The sequence below is a fragment of the Balaenoptera musculus genome, chromosome 2, assembly GCF_009873245.2.
Source record: "Balaenoptera musculus isolate JJ_BM4_2016_0621 chromosome 2, mBalMus1.pri.v3, whole genome shotgun sequence".
NCBI lineage: Eukaryota > Metazoa > Chordata > Mammalia > Artiodactyla > Balaenopteridae > Balaenoptera > Balaenoptera musculus.
The window spans coordinates 162,559,150-162,574,730 of NC_045786.1; the positions used below are offsets into that span (position 1 = coordinate 162,559,150).

The 15,581-nt window shown below is 45.2% G+C and overlaps 1 protein-coding gene across 8 annotated transcripts in view; it reads right to left on the reverse strand.

Annotated features, from left to right (window-relative positions):
• TTC7B (tetratricopeptide repeat domain 7B) overlaps window positions 1-15,581 on the reverse strand; it is a 240,435-nt gene that overhangs the window by 111,767 nt on the left and 113,087 nt on the right. For all 8 annotated transcript variants that reach the window (XM_036842602.1, XM_036842601.1, XM_036842604.1 and 5 more), the window contains 2 exons: window positions 10,508-10,571; window positions 6,536-6,673 (listed from right to left, as the gene is read on the reverse strand). In XM_036842602.1, the coding sequence (XP_036698497.1) occupies window positions 6,536-6,673; window positions 10,508-10,571 (202 nt within the window). The remainder of the gene's footprint in view (window positions 1-6,535; window positions 6,674-10,507; window positions 10,572-15,581) is intronic.

Genomic DNA, 15,581 nt, shown 5'->3' on the forward strand with positions numbered 1-15,581 from the left:
ACAACATAGCTGAACCTTGAAAACATTAGGCTAAGTGAAATCAGCCAGAAACAAAAAACTAGTATTGCATGATTCCATTTGTATAATGTACCCAGAATAGGCAAATTCATAGACACAAAAAAGTAGCTTAGAGGTTACCAGGTTATGGGGGTTGCGGGAACGGGGAGTATTGCTTAATAGGTACAGAGTTTCTGTTTGGGGTGATGGAAAAGTTTGGAAACAGACATAATGGTTATGCAACACTGTGAATCCAATTAATGCCACTGAATTGTATATTTTAAAATGGTTAATATGGCATTTTTTAAGTTGAAAAATTTTTTCCCTTAAGGGCCATAAGAAGAGAACAATGATGCTTAATTCAAAAAACATACCCGTAATGGTGGGAACATAGATACCTGTGGCCATGTCAGTAGCTGAGATTCTTCAGGGCAGGCCTGTCATTCAAAAATGATGTAGTTGATCCCTACTGGGCTGACCCCCAAAGCTGGACCAGAGCTGGGATCTGCACCAGTCAGTGCTCTGCCCCAAGCAGGGCCCACCTCTTCCTCTGCTATTTCCCAAGTAAATGACCTTTAACCTTTGGGCCTACCTGGGGAAGATACACTCACTGCACATCCAGGGACAGTTTACCCCCAAACCAAAGAAAAGCAGGATGAGAATGTACATTGGTTTTGAAGCACGGGTGTGTTCAGCAAGTTTTTATTGTGCACCTATCACGAACCAAACGCTCTACCTTGATTTCTCAGAAGTCTGCGGCTCTGTTTGCATCAGGCCACCCTGATGCCTTCTAGGGACCCTGGCATGTAGGTCAAGGCTGGGTTTCTGCAGAGTGAGTGGGGCTGCATGAAATACCAAATGTTAATGTAAACTAACAAATGATAGGCCGGTTAAAGAGATGTCGTTAGACGTTCAAGTGTTTTTTACAAGGCTCCCTGATTAAGTAAGTGTTTGGGGTAGGGATGTGTAGACGTCCCTTCGGTACAAGCACTATCCACAGTTCTACCCACAGAACTATAAAGTTGTTGAGATTTACCATAAACAAATGAATACGAATTCAACAGGAAAGATAAAAATACCATTTCTGTCTTTAAAGCTGCCATGTCTATGTAGAGGGGATACACACACCCTTCAAAAAGGACCCCAAAACATTCTGTCAAAATGGAGCCATTAATAGTCAAATTCAAGAAACAATTCCTTAGCAGCTTGGGTTCATTCTAAAAAACAGAGAAAGCGGTGCTTGTTGCTTTACTTTTAATAGCGCAGGTTGTCATGCCAACTAGTGCTACTGTTTAAAAAGGGGGAGAAAAAGAAGTGTTCCTTCCTACACAAACCTTTCAGCAGGGCTTCACATCAGTCTTTAAAAACATAAAAACTCCTAGCACTGGAGATACGGTAACCATTGCGCTTATATTTAAACCTGTTAGGATGAGGATGTGATGCTTCTTTGGTTTGAATTCCCTTTGCACACAGCGCTCCTTGTTCAGGGTCCGGCTGCACAGCGCCCCGAGAGAAAGAAAGGCACCGTGTGGGCACACAAGAAAGCAGCCCATCTTGAGATGCGAGGGGAGCCTTCCCTCTTGAACCACAGAGACAGAGAGGAGAGTTTTTTTGCAAAGTGGCTCTGCTCCCTGCCTAAGCACAGTTCTTAAGGGGGCGGAGTCTGCACAATGCTTACGACACACGCAAAGGTGTCGTGACAGGAGGGACTAAGAGAAGATGGGCTGGGAGCCACCCAACCCTGTCCCTGCTGGTGCGGGGGCGCCCGGGCCCGGGCTAGCCGCGTCCTGACGCAGGAGTGTTGACGCTGTGCGGGGACAAGAGAAGGGAGGAAGGTATGAGGACGGGGTGAGAAGGAGGCAAGACCTCTTCTCTCACAGCGGCCTGGTGGAGGTGAACTCTTCTGCTCATGAAAGATTCCACCCAGAAGAAAGGAAGATTCCTGCAGCGGCACAGAGGCAAAGACAACCTGCTCACAGACCAGCTGACGGGTGATGTGCCAGACACGTCAGGGCCTGGCAACCTGGCTGCATGCTTTCCACCCAATAGCCTCGCCCCCTCTCCTGCCTCCATGAGAGCAAGGCCTCACGTCCCTGCACCTCCGTGACCTTGATCATGAGGGTGTCCCTCTGCTCTTAGACTTAATTCCTATCAGGCCCCGAAGAGCCAATTCATACGTCAGCTGTTTGTCATTCTCCCTGGCACCCCCAACCTGCCAGCTCTGCTGCACCTGGCCTAGTCCCTTCACCTGCAATTATCGTGCCTTGCTCTATCTAGTCTTCTCTAACTGGTTACCTTTCCATGTGTTGCTTTCTGATTTCCCTATCTAGACTGGAAGTTTCTGGAAGACAAGAGTGTTTTTGTATACTTAGTTGCTTCCCACATGCCTGGCAACTCCTGGGCACGCAGCGGTAGAAACAGCACAGCAGCACACGGCTGCTGTTTAATGAGCTCTACGTGTAGGGCTCTGTTCTGAGCACTTTACAGGAATTAGCGAATAACCCTCAGAATGATCTGACATAGGTGTGATTATTATTCCTATTGTACAGAAGGAAAGACTGAGGCACAAGTGGTTAATGACTTGCCGGGATCACACAACTGGTAAGCGGCAGAACCAGAACTCACACCGAAGCTCTCTGACTCTAGGGCCTGTGCCCAGGACACATGAGATGGCTGACCCGGGTTTGGGGGTTGAGGAGGCAGGGCTGGGGTGGGGATGTCAATGGAGGGGAGGAGAAGGATGCGGAATATCCACAATAAAACGTCTATAATAACTGTCCCGTTCCTTGAAACTTACATAGATGTACATGCACTTGTTCATAAAGAGATATAGGACAAAGTGATCTCTAAAATGTCAGTGGGTAGTCAACTATTTCAGGAGAGAGGGATTCTCAGTGACTTTTTTCTTTTCCATGTTTGTAGGTAATGCTTGATTCTTCAAGGAGTCTGCTGGGCTGTAGCACATGGCAGAAAGACAATGAAGCTGTTTTCATTATAGGAGGAAAAGGAAAGCAAAACAAAATAAAAAGAGGGAGAAAAAGAAGGGGCAAGGGGGACAGCCATGAAATGTTTCTCAGCAGAAGGTGTTTGAGAAAGATCACTGTGGTGACGATGCAGCAGATGAAGACAGGATATAAACAACGGCCACGTGAATGATAATGATAATCCCAACATCCGCGGGGCCCAGAGAAATAATGTAGGAAGTTTAAAATCCAGTTACTCCACGGCAGCACTGCCGCCACGGCCAAATGTCCACCAACTGATAAACGGAGAAGCAAATCGTGGTCTATCCATACGATGGGATGTTACTCGGCCATAAAAAGGAATGAAGGACGGATACACGCTACAATGTGGATGACCCTGAAAGCATTATGCCAAGTGAAAGAAGCCAGACACAAAAGGTCATATAATGGATGATTCCATTTATATGAAATACTCGAAATAGGTAAATCCACAGAGTCAGAAAGCAGATTAGTAGCTGACAGGGCCTGGGGGGAGGGAGGAATGGGGAGCAACTGCTTAATAGGGACGGGGTTTCCTTTCAGGGTGATGAAAGTGTTTTGAAATTAGAGGTGCTGGTTGTACAACAGCATGAATGTACTAAATGCCACTGAATTGTACCTTTTAAAATGGCTGAGTGTATGTTATGTAAATTTACCGCAATTAAAAAAAAATCCAGTTAGCCTTTTAACCTAAAGTCCTCAGGAAATGGAAGAGCAGATGAGAAGAAAGAAAGGAAGGGGGGGAGGAAGGAAGGAAATATACAATACAAATTGGGGGGAAAAAAAGGGGAAGGAGGGAAGGGAGGGAGGGAGTAAGGGAGGAAAGAAGGGAGGGAGGGAGGAAGGAAGGGAGGGAGGGAGGAAAGAAGGGAGGGAGGAAATGAGGGAGGAAAGAATGGAGGGAGGAAGGGAGGGAGGAAAGAAGGGAAGAAGGAAGGAAGGAAGGAAGGAAGGAAGGGAGGGAGGGAGGGAGGAAGGGAGGAAGGGAGGGAGGGAGGGAGGAAGGGAGGGAGGAAGGGAGGAAGGAAGGGAGGGAGGGAGGGAGGGAGGAAAGAATGGAGGGAGGAAGGGAGGGAGGAAAGAAGGGAAGAAGGAAGGAAGGAAGGAAGGAAGGAAGGGAGGGAGGGAGGGAGGGAGGAAGGGAGGGAGGGAGGGAGGAAGGAAACCCCAGCAAATGAGGGAAGCGGGACACTTTAAGTCATAGCCTGAGACCAAGGGAGAGGGGTCCGTGCTCAGCCAAGGGCGGACCAAGACCCTCCTCCAGGAGGTGAGCTCTCCAAAACTGGGGCCAGCCCTCGAGATGCTGTGCACCTGCGCCTTCCTCCTAAGACAGCTCTACTTAGATCTGCTTCACCGTGGCCGCCAAATGTGCACTGGGGGAAGCTCCATCTGCAAAACTAAGTAGAAATAGCAAGAAAAGCTAAGGCCAAGGATTCAAATCCTTCAGTACTGGATGAGACCCTGTGTGGAGAACCCCCGGCAGCAGCCAGCCCAGATGACAACTGCCTGCTGCTTGGCTGCCTTCCTCTAGGCTGGGAGCCGCTCACGGACAGGGGCCCCACCTCGCCCACGGCTGCATCCCCGGCCTGAATCACAGCCCCTGGCACAGAACCAGGGGCTGCATTTATATGTGTTAAAGAAATGAATGTCCTCTATTATATATATTTTTGATCCATCGATTTATATGTTTAATAGATAAGACACAGATATGGTACGAAATTCAAAAGGCTCCAAGGGATGTACAGTGATAAATTTCCCTTTCTTCCACCGTTCTGCTCCAGCACCTTCAAGGCAATCCCTGACGCTGTTTCCACTGTTGTCAATGTGACTAGAGCATATTCTGAATTGCAAAGGCTCCGGCAACCAACCGGACTACCCAGTGACTTGGGCGTCAGGTCATCACCACGAGATGAAGCTACATGTGATGTCAAGGTGAAAGTCATCTGGCTGAAAACAAGGTCCCAGGATTCCGTGCCGGGCAGAGGCACATGCCAGGGAGCTGCTGGCTCGCGGAGGAATGCCGCTAGGATGACAGCCGTGCCCCTGGAGTCATTTGTGGCATGACGAGAAGCCTGTGGACAGGGGCCATCCAGCCTGTCAGCCACGCCAGCCACCTCAGGCTCCTCACACCTGTTGCAGACACAGGTGAATTTCAAGCTGGGGACAGGTTCTGTTGCTACATGATGGGAGGAAAGCAGACGTGCAAACCACACTCAACCTTGGCCTCCGAGAAACTTTTAGTGGTTTGTCGTGGGTGGAGGGGAGTTCACCTTAAGAGAACTCAGCTGTGAGCTGGGTGGCACTCTCCCCACAGATGGGCTCCTTGGTGGAAGCGGCTGACAGGAACTAAGCTGGCCAGAAGGAGAGGGTCCCAGGAAGCCAAAGCCCCTGGGATGGTAAAGAATCTGGGCCAATCCCAAGCCTGGGCAGTGTCCCAGGGGGTGTACCGTGTATGACAGGAACATCTGGACTCATTGCCTTATCTAAGCCAGATTGCGAGGGCTTTTTTTTTTTTTTTTGAAGACTGAGTAACCATTGCCCTGTATAGTCACCAAACCAAAGACTAAAAAAAGATCCAAGCCACGCAGGCTCATCTGTTCTCCCAAGGCTCCTGCCTAATGTGGCGATGCACCGGCAGGCAGGCTACAGGGTGAGCTGGGTGCTTATCTGATTTCAGCCAATCTGTTACTGTATTTCATTCCCTGTCCTCATGCCCAGAGGCTGTTGCAATGTGTGTAAATTTAGAAAAAGAAAGATAAATAACATGGAAAAGTTCATTTTAACAAAAGGAGTTGTTTTTCTTCCCTTCTTTCTTTTTACTCCACTAAAGAGAGGATAAAATGATCTTGTTACTGATTTAGCCCCTACCAGGGTGGATCTGGCATTCTGGGCGGGGACTCAGTAATGCATAACCACAGCGTCAGATTAACCAGCTTCTTCTGAAACTGTAAAACTGTCAGACTTCCATCCTAAATGTTTCTTAGCAGCTGAGGGCATGAGACGGCAATGCCTGCTACAAGATCTGTAAGCAACTGGGGTCTCTTCTGAACAAGTAAAAGACTCCCCGTGAAGACAGTGTTTACTCCCCGTGAAGCCTGAACCAGCTCACCCAACGTACACTGTGCCGGAAGTTGCCAGTGCACCAGGAGTTATGCATCGATACCTTATATAAAATAAAACCTGTTTTACAAGGAAATTAATATCACACATGGGAGATTGGAGTTATGGTGGAAATTACACTGAAAGAGAAACTGCTTGAGAAACGCCTGCCTTCTCTCATACGTGAACTCACCCCAGTGGGTTTATGGACCCTTGGTAGGAGATGACCACCAATGAATTCCACCACTTAATCGTTTAGCCCAATTCGCATTTTGCAGAGATAGAAACCAAAGTTAAGTGATGGGCCCAAGGTCACATGTCTGCCAGCGACGGGGGGTGGGGGTGGTGGGGACAAGACCAGGTCCCACAGCTCTTCACAGTGCTGGTACCGCCAGCATTACCCACTGCTGGAAGTCAACCAGACTCAAGGGCTGTACCTCTGACAGCATCTCATACTGGCCTCTTCTTCCAAGAGCGATGGTCAGTAGATCATAGACCACAGATGCGCTCTGTAAACTGATGAGGCGGTCGCTCTTGTGCTCAGGTATCCTGCTCAGCACAGCGTCCCGGTTGGCCTGAAAACAACACAGAAGAGAGAAGCAGACGGTGAGCCAGCCCGTGCACACAGCTGTCACCTTGCGCAGAGAAGCCATCCAGGCTCTCCTGCCCCTGAGAGCTTGCCGAGGGTCTGGAGACAAGGGCACAAATGAGCAAGGGGTCATTTATTCAAAATCCCCAGAGCACCACGGCACATGGTAACATGGTATTATCCAAACACTGAAGGCCTGGCGGGCACTTGTCCCTGTCAGCAGGCGTCTGAAGGAAGCTTTAGGAGTCGATGCAAAGCAGGGTGGTTTCTCCTGGGCTCGGGTTCACAGACAGCCACGCTGCAGACACAGCTGCGCTCTGGGGCAGCAGAATCATCCATCAAGTGAAGCCCTGCTGCGCCTCACTTGTAGATCCTGTTTCTGCTGTACATTAAAGAGTGGGAGAAAATTCCCAGCCCCACACTTCCCATCACCAAATGGTGTCATCAAGTTCCATCAGTCCCACAGAGATACAGCGTACTTTTCCTCTCTCACCCAAGCCACGTTCAAATCCCTATATGACATCTTCATTGGAACAGACTACAGAAACAAATTCAACTTTGTTTAGGGAAGCACAAAACAGATGTACAAGAGACAGCAAGAAGCAAACGGATTTTTGTTTTAAAAGACGTTAGCACAGAGGACCCAGGAGAACACCAGGGCATGCCTATTTCACTCCCCCACTGCTTAGCACAGAAATACAGCAGGTGCATTCAAGCTTATTCATCTCATCTATCTAGAAATCAACCGCTCTTCACAGTGACTTGTTTTCATTACTTTTGAAATTTCTCCCCCGATTCCTCCAGACATATCACATGTACTGGAGACTCTAACCATAGCTCATTTTCCTTTTCTCCCTAATAGGGAGTTCAGTATCAATAAAGTTAGATTTTTCCTGTCTTCTTTTCCTTGCTAATGAACAGAAGTCCATCCCTAGGAGCACAGAAAGGGCCCCTCCGTTCTCCCCATGGAAGTGGCACGTGCAGGGCGAGGGTCACTGGTCCAGGCGGGCTGATGTCTACCTTCCTGCCTGACACTCGGAAAGGCCACGCACACAACCTCCTGCTCACTAACGAGGTGAATGCTTTCTTTCGTGTGAGTCCAAGGCATTGCCCTGTAGCCTCCTGTCAGTACTTACTCATTTTAAAACTCCTTACTCTTAAATGTCAAAGACAAATAAGAATATATAAGACAGGCCACTTCCTACAAAGTGAGTCATCTCTTATGGAAACAAGCCTGCTTTTGAAGATTTCATTCTAAGTTTTTCTTGTTAGGAGTGCCTTTCGAGCCAACAAAAGAAGCTCTGAGGAAAATACGGCCTGCTGTAAGTGGTCTCATTTTATTTATTTCCTCTAAATGTTCCATATTGAGATCAATGCCTGGGAGAGAAGGGAACAAGACAAAACACCATTTAAGAGAGATTTTCAGGTTATGCCCAAATGCGTTTTTTTTTTTTTCTTTTTAAAAGAAAAAGTCTATCAGTGCTTTTTGATTAAAAAGGTACAATATAGAACCTCAAACAGGTCCACAAATAATAAACGTCCCAGAACATTGTCTCAGTGGTAGTTGTACTAATACGGTTCTGATAACCCCTTTCTCCTGGGGAAACTAATTTGACTTGAGGTAAGAATGCAGTTCAATTCCAAATGAGTTCTTGTAGGTGGAGGGACTATTGACAAATTTATGCTCCTAAGTTAAAATTAGGACCAGTAAAGAATACAATTTTCTCAGATACCAAAAAAGCCCGGCAATTCTCATTTTGGTTCTGAAATTGAGCACATCTATTTTCGGTCTAAAAACTGAAAAAAATCAAGTAGTCAAGGGAAGTGAAAAAAGACTTCCAAAGGCAACTGAATTTAGATTTCTACCTACGTAACTATGGAATGATTTACAGAGACAACATAATCATTTTGGTTGGCAACCTAGTCCTTCATATTTACTGTCATTGGACTTCACCATCCTCTGAAGAGACTTCCTGGAAATTAAACATGACACAGTCAGATTTGACTGTCTCCAGGGGACCCGAACTTTGAGTATTACTAGTTTCTACCACTTCAAGGAGGGAGCAGGAGAGTTGGGGACATCACTCCCAAGACAACAACACTTAGAGCGAGCATTCTAGAGATGTGGCCATGTTTCCCAAATTCCAATCTGGAACACACGATCTGACAATAGGACTCAATACTTTCAATCAGAATTGTCCAAGAAATCGAAAGTGTGTGCTCACCACGCTTTCAGAATTTTTACCCCGTTACTAACCAAGTCTGCCCAAAGGAAGCTAAGTGCCAGGTTGTGAAGAGTCCCGCGATGAGGCCTGTGTGGGCAGCCCCCCCCCGCCCCCCCCCCCCCCCACAGAACTGATGACGGTGAGACCTGCCCGTCTGAACACCAGTTACTGGAGGCCACTGGGCGCCAGCCTGTGCACATATGTGCCTCCACGTCTGTGCCAAGGTAGAGTAGAGGATGTAAATGACACCGTCCTAAGTCACCAGCTGACAGTCAAGGAAAGATGAGCCGCAGGGGCAACCTGTTTCCTTCAGAGGAAGTGGGGCCAATGATGTCAGCGAGCTTCCAAATAAAAAGAAGCAGTGACTCAAGCAGTCTCGCTCTTATAAACATCTCGGGGCCATTACACAGAACAAGAAAACCCAAAGCTTTAACTTAAGGCAAGAACGCTACGCTGCCTGCCTAATCCCAGCCTCTTTGCCCCTCTTTCACTCAGCACACAGGCATTCCTCTTGTGCTCCGTTTCTAAGTCTTTCTCCCCGAGTGTATTTCACGCCTCCATTTAAACTGTCTGCTTGGGGAAGAAGGGAACACCTTCTCTTGCTTTAGTTACGACTCCTTTTCCTCCTTCTCTCTCCTCCTGCCTGCCGGGTGGGGTGGGAGTTATGGAAGAAGGCAGGATGCTCTGCTAGAAGAAGCAGCAGACCACTGCATGATGCCTCCATTCTGCCTGCTCTGGGCCTCCGGTCCCTCGTCTAAATAACTAGGTGGATGTGAGGACCTCTAGGTCCCTCCAAGTTCCAGGGGCTTGCTGTTCTGCTCAGCTGCTCAGCAGACACCACTTACTTGCCAAGGTATTAACTACTATAACACAGATTACTCCAGAATGTTTCAAGCCGGGCTGTCATGTCTAGCGATATGCAGAGTAGAAACCCAGTAAATGATGAGTGATGAAATTGTAGACCTACATTTGATATCCTGGCCAAACACTAAGAAAACATTTCAAAGGAATTTGATGGTCTGGCAAAAACTCCCTCACAACAGCAGAGCCAGGTAACAGGAGTGGGCTCTCTGGGCCTGAGCTCTGCAATGCCCGGGGAACAGGTGGGGGTTTGGGGAGAGGACCTGGGCAGGAGGACGAGGCAGTTTCATCAGACTGCTGCTGTGGAAAACGGAGGTTCAAGTATACAAGTGTTTCACCCCCAAATTCTCCCTCCCACCAAGGCAAATGGAGAAGGCTCATAAAGGTTACCTTTTGGGGGCTTCTTTCCCCTTTCAAGGTTCCTTTGGTGGTCATTTTAGCTGTAGTTACCCATATACAACTGTGTTAGTGTTCAATCAGTACTTGGTGGATAAATGAATGAACTAAGGGAAGAGAAGCTCCATGCTCCAGGCTGACCCAGGGACATATCTGGCCAGTCCAAGAATTAGAAACGTCCCTTTTTTTTAAACCACTATAGTTTTTTCCCATCAGGTATCCCCTTTGGAAAGTACTCTTCTCCAAAGAAAAAGAATCACTATCCTGATGGAGTCACCATATCAAAACAGGGACCATAGGAATAGGGGAAAAAAAATGTAAAAACACATTCTACTCACCATTGATTCACTAATCAGCAATAACAACAGGGCTTCTTCAGTATTTTCTTGAGGACAAAAAATGCTGTATAAAGAAAATTGACTTTGATATATGGCAATTTCAAAATAACACAAAATACATGACTAAGAGCAGAACTGAAGGCTAACAGCTTCTAGATTTTTATATAGTGTAGAACCCATGAAAAATACTGTATAATCTGGGCCCCTGAATTAATTTGTTTATTTCTATGGTAATCTATGGAATGTATAAATTTTAACTACGCATTTTAATAGCAGGCAGCTGGGTAAAGCTGTAGAAACCAAGTTAAAAGCCCAAAGAACGTTTGTGCCTATTATAGAGGCGGAAATTTTGATCACTACAAACTGACGTTATCTAAATAACACAAGCTTTCTCCTAAACCCATTACGAGGTATAAACTGAAGACATTTCACTACATGGTACTCTTCTTACCTCTTACTTGCTAGCTGGTGTATTGTATATTGTCATTTAGATGAAATAGGAGATAGGAAGCAATTTTAGAGTTTGAATGATTTCCAGAATACTGTAAGAACTTAGTGAGCTATCTTACTCAAACACACGTGTACTATGGCGTGGCACACAAGAGCTGTCTTATTCATCAACTTTATGGGATTTGGCTGAACTCTACCATCTTGGATTAAAATAAAAAGCTTTTAAGCTCAATGTTGCTCAGGATTAAAGAACAATAAAAACCAAACATAACTCTGGTGTCCATTCCCTATATCCTATTTTTTGTGCTTTGAGCGTTTTAAAAGACCTCCAGGGAATTCTCTGGTGGTCCAGTGGTTAGGACTCTGCGCTCTCATCGTCCGGGGCCGGGGGTTCAATCCCTGGTTAGGGAACTACGATCCCACAAGCCGCGGGACACAGCCGGAAAAAAAAAAAAACCTCCAGCATTTTCCCCCATTCTAAAGTTCTAGCATCCTTTGAGTAGAATTGTCAGTCTTATCACTAGTTGGGCCAAACTCAACTCTGTTTCTTTTTTTTTCGGTTCTTGTTTTTTTGTTTGTTTCTCGGCCATGCCAGGCAGGCATGTGGGATCTTAGTTCCCCCACCAGGGATCAAGCCCGCACCCTCTGCAGTGGAAGCGCAGAGTTTTAACTACTGGACCGCCAGGGAAGTCCCACCAACTCTTTTGTGGAATGGTAGAAGAGTGCAATAAAAATGAACTTGGTTAAAAAAACTCCTGGATGTTTTGGAGATGACTAAATAAAGACTAAATTTACATCTTCCCAGGGGTAATATTACAATCATTTAACTTAAGAGAAGGGATGATTTCCCCCCCAAAATGGCCAAAAAAATGTTTTCCAAATGATTACAAATATTCGTTCTCTTTGAAGTGCTGGCAAATTTTGTCTTGTGTCAAAGGACCATGAGGAGTAAGAAAAGTCCAGTGACTGATACCTTTTTACAATTCGGTCATCCCTGGAGGTAAGGAAACCACCTGTGGGATGGTTCCTATTGCTCTTGCAGGGCTAAAATTTTATAAAAGGGCTGGCCTGTGAGCGAGAAGCAGGATTCTGGAATGTGCAGTGACCTCCTTAAAGAGGTAACTTGAGGTGATTTGGGTTTTTGGAAGATGGAACATTTCTTTCCCCTTAAATTCAGAAATAGAGCCAACAGGCTTTGAATTAAGAACGCTCATGTGTGTGTGTGCGCCCGTGTGCCTGTGTGCCTGTGTGTGTGTCTGTGTGTATCCCCATCCAGCAATCAGTTCCTGATATCCTGGCTCATGCTTACATGAAGTTGGGACCTTATAAATAAAGCAGAACCATTAATCATTTTTTTCACAGCTACCCAGTTCTGCATTGTCCAGACTAATTGAAAAGAGAGGGAGCCCATTCTAATCATAACTTAACACCAGCAAATTCAGTCCAGAGATAATCTCCAAATTCCATTTGAGCCAACTAGCCTACTTAAATGCGAGGTTGTGTTATTTTTACTAGAGCTGCTAACAAGTAGCACATTAACTGATTCTAATTCTACTTCCTCTACCCTTCTTTTCAAGGCAGGAAAGATGGGTACTCAGGGGCACTGCAAAGTTCTCAGGGCTGGCAGGAAGAAGTGGGGGGCGGGGGAGGGGGAAAGGATAGTTTTAAGAGACATGCTTGAAAAACTACCCACTGGAATGCCCCCTTCTCCATAATTATGAATTCTCTAGATCTATTTCTGGCCATTCTTTCCCTCTTCCTTGCCCAGGGAAGTGTGGAGCTCAGGGTGGACAGTCAAAATTGTTGGGGCCTTCCTTTTGTGATATTATCCTCTTGGGGCCCAAGAGCCTCAAGGGGAGATCCTGGGGTGCCCAGGCCTCAGCCTTGTGGAGCCGGAAAACTGGGGCCTTAGACCTGGAGGAAGTTGATTGAAGGGATGGTCGTTCACAGCTTCGGTTCTGCCATCAAGTAGTTGTTAGGACCCTTCAATGTCCCCCATCTTTATACTTTGAACAGCATCCTCATCCTTACCAAAAGCCTCTGCATTGGCTACCAGGAGGTTCAGACCTGTATTTAGCACGCCATGATAATTACTTTCTCCTCTTAGGCCTACCAAGGAGTTTAGCACAATGTATGGCACTCCTAGTTTTCAATAAATCATCATCCGCTTCCTGGCATAATAGTGGTTTCTAGCTTCCATCTTTACTTAGTGCTAATTATCTAGTCTAACATGCATTTAATTATCTAAGCCACCTCAAGTGCTTTTTACAAGGAGGAATACAATGGAAGTAAAAATATACTTGAGGGGCTTCCCTGGTGGCGCAGTGGTTGGGAGTCTGCCTGCCAATGCAGGGGACACGGGTTCGAGCCCTGGTCTGGGAGGATCCCACATGCCGCGGAGCAACTGGCCCCGTGCGCCACAACTACTGAGCCTGCGCGTCTGGAGCCTGTGCTCCGCAACAAGAGAGGCCGCGATAGTGAGAGGCCCGCGCACCGCGATGAAGAGTGGCCCCCGCTTGCCGCAACTAGAGGAAGCCTTCGCACAGAAATGAAGACACAACACAGCCAAAATAAATAAATAAATAAATAAATAATTAAAGGTGCTAATAATTAAAAAAAAAAAAATATATACTTGAGTGACATGCACACATATGTGCACTAAGAAACATGTATAAGAATATTCATAGCAGCACTATTCCTATTAGCTCCAAATAAGAAACAACGCAAATGCCCATCAAGAGTAGAATGGATCAACAAGTGGGAGTATATTAATAAAATGGAATACTATTCAACAACAAAAACAAACTACTACTACATGCAAAAATATGGATGAATCTCTCCAGTATAATGTTAGACAAAAGAAGTTAAACATAAAAGTACTTAATATATGATTCCATTCATGTAAATTTCAAAAAAAAAAATGGGCCAGACTAATTACAGTGATAGAAGTCAGGATAGGGTTACCCTTGGGCAGGGAGTAGTAACTGGGGGAGGGTACAGAGAGGCCTTCTAGGGTTCTGGCAATGTCTATTTCTTGACCAGGATGCTAATTACTTGCATGTGTTCACTTAGTGAAAATTCATCAAGTTTTCTACTTTTGGTTCGTGTATTTTTCGCAATGTATACTATGTGTCAGTAAAAAGCTTACTTAAAAAATAAGTAAACAAAAGTCAATAAAATTCTTCATAGAGAGATCTAGAAGAAAGGAAGCAAGGAGGCCCATGGCACGTGATTCTTCCTCTCTTTTTTTATCGTGGATTATCAGCATTTTATTTCCTTTCAACATTTAAGACGGAGAGAGGATGAGCATCCTGTACACACTTCACATCCAGGTTGCAGTGACAGGGAGGGGAGTTTTCTGGCAGAGGTTATTTTTCATTTATTGTCCATTATGACCAATGGTCCTGAATGGTCCGTGTGGTTTGCTGGAGCTGGAAGGATCTATGGCACATAAAGTTTGCTTTGTGCTCATGTTCCTCATAAGAGACTGAGGAGAGGGGAGACAGGAGGGACCACCGGACAAAATGAGATTTAAACATCATCTATGGATTCCCTTTTTTACCTCCCAACTCACATAACTGAACTGGTGATAACATCTTTTTGCCACAAAATTGCTTGATTGGAGAGTCCTGTCTTGTTAATAAGGAAGCCCCAAGCAGATTTTCTCTCTTTACTAATAAATCAGAAGTAAGGGTATGAACATGCAAAACTAGAAAGCTAAAAGCTGATGGTGATAACTGAAGGAAGAAAGATTAGCACAGAAATTAACTAACTAGAGAAACAGAAACACAATAGAGAAAAATCAACAAAACTGAAAGTTAGTTCTTCAAAAAGATCAATAAGATTTGACAAACTTTTTAGGTAGACTGACCCAGAAAAGAAAGAGAAGACTCAAATTACTAAAAGGAGAAATGGGAAATGGAAGAGGGTACATGACTACCAATCTTACAGAAATTATATGTGTGTGTGTGTATGTGTGTGTATGTATGTGTGTGTATGTGAATACTGTGAACAACTGTATGTCAGCAAATTAGATAACTTAGATGAAATGGACAAATATCTATAAAGACCAAAACTGAAGAAATAGAAAATCTTAATAGCTCTGTAACAAGTAAAGAGAGTGGATTAGTAATCAAAAACATTCCCACAAAGAAAAGCCCACGACCAGATGGCTTCACTGGTGAATTCTACCAAACATTTAAAGAAGAATTAATAATAATTCTCCGTAAACTCTTTCAAAAATAGAAGAGGAGGGAATATTTCCCACTCATTCTATGAGGCTAGTATTATCCTAATACCAAAATCAGACAAAGACATCATGAGAAAAGAAAACTATAGATCAATTATTTTATGACTATTGATGCAAAAATCCTCAACAAAATACTAGCAAATCAAACTCAGCAATAAATAAGGATTATATACCTAGTGGGATTCACCTAGGAATGCAAGGTTGGCTTCATATCTGAAAATCAATTAATGTAATACATCACATCAATAGAATAAAGGACAAAAGCCAGATGATCATCTCGGTAGATACAGAAAAAGCATTTGACAAATTCAAAACCTTTTCACAACGAAATATACTCAACGAACTACTAATAGAAGGGACTTTCCTCAACCTGAT